At 45.8% G+C, this 6,000-nt stretch overlaps 1 protein-coding gene across 2 annotated transcripts in view; it reads left to right on the top strand.

Moving 5' to 3' along the window:
* The window catches only part of NUP214 (nucleoporin 214), a 38,841-nt gene extending 35,703 nt beyond the window's left edge, over positions 1 to 3,138 (top strand). For both annotated transcript variants that reach the window (XM_042052370.1, XM_042052371.1), the window contains exons 34-36: positions 1,245 to 1,387; positions 2,224 to 2,248; positions 2,928 to 3,138. In XM_042052370.1, coding sequence (XP_041908304.1) covers positions 1,245 to 1,387; positions 2,224 to 2,248; positions 2,928 to 2,961 — 202 coding nt within the window. In that variant the 3' untranslated portion in view covers positions 2,962 to 3,138. The remainder of the gene's footprint in view (positions 1 to 1,244; positions 1,388 to 2,223; positions 2,249 to 2,927) is intronic.
* Positions 3,139 to 6,000: the final 2,862 nt, after the last annotated feature.

Below are 6,000 nucleotides of genomic sequence, written 5' to 3' on the forward strand. Positions count from 1 at the left end.
GGGCCAGAGATGCAAAGTCACTGAACTGCCCCTGGTATCTACTGCTGTCTGTGGAAGCATTGTGCACACGTGGCAGTGGCTGGGAGAGGAGAGGTGATGTCCTTTACCAGGTGAATTGCTTGTCACACTGCTACAAGGGCTGTCTTTTATCTGGAGAGATAGCTTTTGATGTGGGTTTGTGTTTTGGGTTTTTAAAAGTCTCCTAGATGTGGATGGATGGAGAGGTGGGTTAATGTGCTGTCAGGTTGTATTTTAAGTGAGAAATGACAGGAGCTTGTGTGAGGCACAGCCTTGCAGAGCTGGCACACTGTGACTTGTCCAGCTCTGCTCAGGCTGCTGCTGGGTTTTAGGATTGTTGTTCACTTGCAGAGCTTTAGCAGAGCTTGTCATTTGGAAATGTTGTGTCTGCCTTTTTTCCAGTTTAACTTAAACTTGAAGGTCGTTTTTTGAGAGCATTTCTTACATTCAGAATGGGGAGAAGTGTAGAGGGGGCACAGAAGCATATTGTATGTCATGGTCTTATTAGTTGTGTCACACTGAGAGCTCTGTGCTGCCTGGTTGGACAGAGTGGGTGGAGAAAGACACATTTCTATATATAAAAGTGTTTCTTATTTCAGTCCCTAAAAGCAATTAGGAAGTGATTAGTTAGAGGTGGTGGGGAGAAGTGCCAGGTAGGTGCAGATCTTCAAGGAAACACTGGAACCTTGTGTGGTTCAAAATGGGCTGGGGAGAGAAAGGAATTGAGAAATTCGCTGATGGTTGCGTGGGCAGTGGGGAAGGTACCCCCTGAAATTTGGGAATCTGGGTTCTGTATCTGGGCCCTGCTTTGTGCTCTGGCTTTGAGCAGCTCACACCAATTCTCGGTTTGCTGCCCTGTTTGTGAAACGAAATGATGCTGTACTTTTGGTGAAAACCATGCACAGAGGTGAATTAAAATGTTCCATTTGATAGCTGGAGTTGGTATTTCCAAGCACTTGAAAACATACCCTGTGTAAGCATGAACATATTTGCCTTCCTGCCCAGCATGTGTCAAGAATGGGAGCTGAACAGACCTTTCTATGTACAATAGTCTCTCCCAAACCAGGAAATCTCTTTCCAAAATGAACAATTATTCGTATCAGCTGATCTCACCTTTTGATGTATCCTCATGTAAGGAGTGCACAGTTATCATGGGTATGGGGACAAACTTCCAGTGTAAGTGAGAAGATGTTTGCAAACTCAGAATTTCTCTTCAAAACCTGCAGGTTTGGTGGTACCAGTAACAACACGGCGTCGTTTGGCACCTTGGCAAACCAAAACACCCCCACGTTTGGCTCCCTGTCCCAGCAGGGCAGCGGCTTTGGCACACAAAGCAGTGGATTCTCAGCTTTTGGGACAGGTGGAGGAGGTAGGAGAGGCTAAAATATAATCACCCTAACAGCCCCCATGTCTCTGGTTGTCCCTGGAAATTGGGTGTGACTCCTCAGCTCCCTGCCAAATATCTGCCTGGTCCTTGGTGGTGCTGTAGGGAAGGCACCGTGTCCAGGAGAACTGAGGTGCAGGGTGGGGTGTAGCACCTTCTCAGCCTTCAGCTCCTAATTCCGTCACTGATCTGCTGTGTGCAATGTCAGCACATCACTCTTCTCTGCACACCTCCTCAGATTATTGCTTTTCACCCGTTTTTGTGGAGTTGCTCTTTCTCCTCAAAGGCAAATATTGAGAAATAAGGAGTATCTCTTCAGTGCCATGTGCTTGGGTATCTGTGGCGTAAGTACTCAGTGTCAGAGTAATATGCACTGCAAAATCGAACTGAAACACCAACAGCCAAATGTTTTTCTGCTGCAATTCAGTGAAGCCACAGTGATTTAGCCAGAGCTCAGAGCAGAGCCCGTGCAAGGCCATGTTCTGTGGTGGCTGCCTGACACCAGGGGCCTGCATTAAGCACAAACCACCTCCAGAAAGCAACTCAGAGAGAGAGAGGAACAAACAGGCAGGTTGTCTGCAGGGCTGCTAATGAATGACCTGGCTGATGAGCAGTGAAAGCCAAGCTCTCTTAGGAGCCAGGCAAGTCACTTCTCTTCTAGATGGAGATTTGACTTCCATTGTTTGCCCATCGCTTTTTTCCTGGCCTAAGGCAGGAAAGAAGTATTTTTCAATCTGTGTGTGGGAGGGGACATTTACTACAAATCCTACGCATTCATTTTCCCCTTTACCAACTATTTTTCTATCTTGCTTTTCTTTCAGGGTTTGGTTTTGGATCACCTAACACGTAAGTATCATTTTGTGTCTTAACTCTTCATTAAAAATAAGAATCGAATCAGAATAAAGAGTGGAATGGTTTGCAAGAACTCTGAAAATAGCATTTAAATACTCGTTCTGATTTCCATTTTGGTGGTACTGCAGAGCTCCAAGTCCAGGCTCTGGATGTGTGCTTTCCAGTGAGGTTTATCTGTCTCTTAAGAGAGAATTTCCACTTGGATCATGCTCCTTCTCCACCTCTCAAGGACATGATGTACGTGCTCAAGCTGTGTGTGTGAATCAGGAGTCTGCTCCATTTATCAGGTTGAAACAAGGAATGAAGAAATAAATTGGTACTTTTGTGGCTGAAGTGAGATGATGATTTACAGTTAAAGGTTAATTCTGTCATCTGCTCTGCCTCTGCCTGGCTGGATCCCTTCCAGCAAGTTTCTTAAACTTTGTTTCCCTGTCAAATAGAGAGAGCGTGGATCTCTGCAGATGGCAGGCTCTAGAATAAGCACAATTATATCTAGTCAGTGTGTGTTGCTGCAGGCTCAGGTAAAAGAGGCTGGAAATACTCGTGAGTTCTCATAAAAAGCTTCTGGTACTAGGGAGACTGGAGGTTTGACTGAGAGATCTGCTGAATTAATGCTGCTGCAAGGAGGCTCTAGCACTGATTGCTGTGGTTTTCTTTTTATCTTGCTCCACAGATCTTCCTCTGGATTTAGTGGATGGAGAAGCTAGGAACATCCTGAACTCTTCCTGTAGCTCCTGCATTCATGAGTCACCCACGTGATCGATACCCAACCAGCTTTTCTTCTAAATACGAGTTCTCAGACTTTTTTTTTTAAGAAAAAGATTTTGCTTATTTTTATGCAATACTTCTTCTCGCTCTATATTAAACTATTTTATCTGGCTTGATGTTTTTTGTGGTGGAAGGGTTTATCTCCCTGCATCAAGAGGAGATGAGTGTATGCTGGGCTTACCAGCTCTGTGCTGGGCTCAGCTTTCTCTTGTCCATCCCTTGCCTACACAAGGGAGGAGCTCCAGTTGGTTGCTGACATAAACCAGCACATTTTTCATTAATAGAATGCCTGATTATCCCAGGCTCTGAAGAAGGGGCTGAGGTTTGCCCTGCTAATTTTAAGTCTAGGCTGGGGCACATGCTTATCTCAGTGAAGCGCTAAAACTGAGTCATGTGTGAGCCAGAGGCTTAGTGGAGAAATAGGAAATTATCTGGGAAGAAGCTGGCAGCGTGCAGAGCACGTTCCCATGGCAGTAACATTCAGCAAAGAGGTGGGAAGTAAAAGCTCTCCTATTTTTACCTTTCTGTAAATCTTACAGAACTCAAAAAATGGAACTCAGGTTCTGGGGAAAACTTCTGGCCCTGGAAGCAGACATGTGACCTCCATCCAGAGGCATTAGTGATTTGCTTTTTTTGGCTTTGGCTTTTGGATTCTACTGTTGGATACATTTTTTTTCTGACAGGGATGAGATTGTGCTTTTTCCCCTGTAGCTTTTGGCTTTAGTCAATATCATTTGTGAAATTCTCCTGTGTTTATACTCGAACATGCTAAACAAATGTTGTAAAGAATGCCCCAAAGGCGTTCTGGCCAAACACTTTTTCTATTTGATGCAGCTGACCTCCATGAAACCTCCAGATGATGTAATCAGGTTTTGTTGCTCTGTGAATAACACATTTGAAATAGCAGCTCGTGTGTTAGCTGAGTACATGCAGATTGGATGGGCTTTTCTTCTTGGTCCTCTTAGGATGTTTTGAGAAATTCTGCTTTTTCTGTTTTCACTAGAAACATTCTAATGTTTCTTTTTTTCCTTTTTTTTACTATCACATGATATGACGACAGGTGACATTTTCTGGTTTGGTGGGCATGTGATCATTTTGGGGAATTGTAAATAACTGATAACTTCTTGTTTTCATATCCATTATAAACTACTTATATTTGTCAACAGTTCCTGAAGAAAGTGCTTTTTTCAAGTCAGCCTAAAAATTGTTTTCCTAACTCCTGTCCCACCTTGTGCCAGGTGTCCTTCCTGTCTCTGCACCTGGGAATGATGTTGGACAGGTTTCCTTGAAAAATGAAGAAATGTGGGACATTCAGTGTACAAGGAGGACTTAGTTTTAGCTGTGAAGAGGCTTTGCAAGGCCATGGGCTCCAAGGCTTTTCCATATGCCCTGGATTTCCAGACCCTGGTGTGCATTGGGTCATGTTAGAGGCAGCACTGTTGGGGTTTGGGTTTAACCTCCCAGTCCCTTTGGTGGAAGAGGGAGAGTTCTGGCGATCCAGGGACCACAGCACTGGGACAGAGGAGAGAATACTCCCAAACTGGCTGGTTTGGAGGTGAAGAAAAGCTGAAGATGGATTAAGGTGTGCCCCTCCCAGTGTGTTCTCCTTGACAAGACATTTCTTAAGGCCTAGAGGTGAAACTGCTGTTCTGCTTTCCTTCCTCTTTATAAATAGCAGCTGGCCCAAACCATTGACCTTAAATTCTTTGCATTAATCTCCCCTCACTGTGGCATGTGACACCTCCTCGGAGGCCATATCAGCTGTGCTCCCCCAGATAGCTCAGAAGCCTCTTGCTATGGAGAAGATTGGCTTGGTAAGAATGTGGTGTTGGCACGCTGAGCCATTTAAAGTTCCTCTTTTGGAATGATGGGAGCAGTTGGGGGTGTCCCTGCTCTGCTGCTTGGTACCTGTTTAACTCCTGGCAGGTGAAGTGCCTTTAGAATTATCCCAGACCCAGACTGAACACCCATTTTCTTGCAATGCTTCCCAAATCCTGGCTGAACCAGCCCAACCCCCTGAACTACCTGCCCTTGAGAAACAGGTGCTGCTCCCTGTTTCCATAGTAGCTGCTGGAGGAGCTGAGCAGCGCAGAGAGGCTGATCGTGACCACAAGCCCACAGGAATACGCACAAAACCCAGCAGCGTCGGCTTTGGAAAATCTGCATTTTCATTAGATGACTCAAGGACTTGGCAAGTGCGTGTGGCAGTGGCTTGGTGGCTGCCAGAAGCTGTCACGGGCTGTGTCACCTGTGCTAAGTGGCCTCTGATCATGAGGCCTCTGTCCAGTGCTCTGTGGGTGGACATCCACCAAAGAGTAAAGCTGCTAATGCAGAAACCCCCAGTCTTGGCAGTGCTGGGGAAGAATTCAAGGAGTAACCAGGCTTGGAGTCTCACTCAGTGGTTTGTCTGTGCTGGCTCATCCTTGGATAACCAACAGCCCTCACTCCACTGTTCTGGAGGAGCCTTGCCTGTGCTGAGGTGGCTGTGCCTCTTTTTTCCTGCTGTTTCAGTATGAGCAGAAATCTTCCAAGGCTTTTATCAAAGGCAAGGTCTTAATTATTTCTAATGAAAGCACACATACTTTCCCCTCCCCTGAGACCACGCTGTGGCCTCAAGGCAGCGGGAAGCTGAGTGCTGGCAGGGCTCTGCTATGGCAGAGCACTAGGGATGGTGTCACTGGTGGGCAGAGGGGAGCCTCAGGCACAGAGAGGATCTCCCCAAACCTGTGGGGAGACCAAAACAGGGATTTCTGCTTCCTTGAAGGCTAAAAGAGCAACAAAGAAAAGAGCTTCTTCTGGGGAAAAAAAAAGGCAAAACCATAGCTTTGTCACAGAGGCAGAAAAAAAATTACTTAAATCTCATGTTCGAAAGGTTTTTGCTGTATAATGCTTGGTATTTAAAAATATGGTCTTGGCTGTATCCCTCTGTCTGGTTCTGTGTCCTGGGAAGGGAAGGACATCATTCCTTTGACCCTTCT

The sequence above is a fragment of the Corvus kubaryi genome, unplaced genomic scaffold (assembly GCF_017639235.1).
Source record: "Corvus kubaryi isolate FWS band 111438036 unplaced genomic scaffold, C.kubaryi_AGA036_p1.0 78, whole genome shotgun sequence".
In the NCBI taxonomy this organism is placed as follows: Eukaryota; Metazoa; Chordata; class Aves; order Passeriformes; family Corvidae; genus Corvus; species Corvus kubaryi.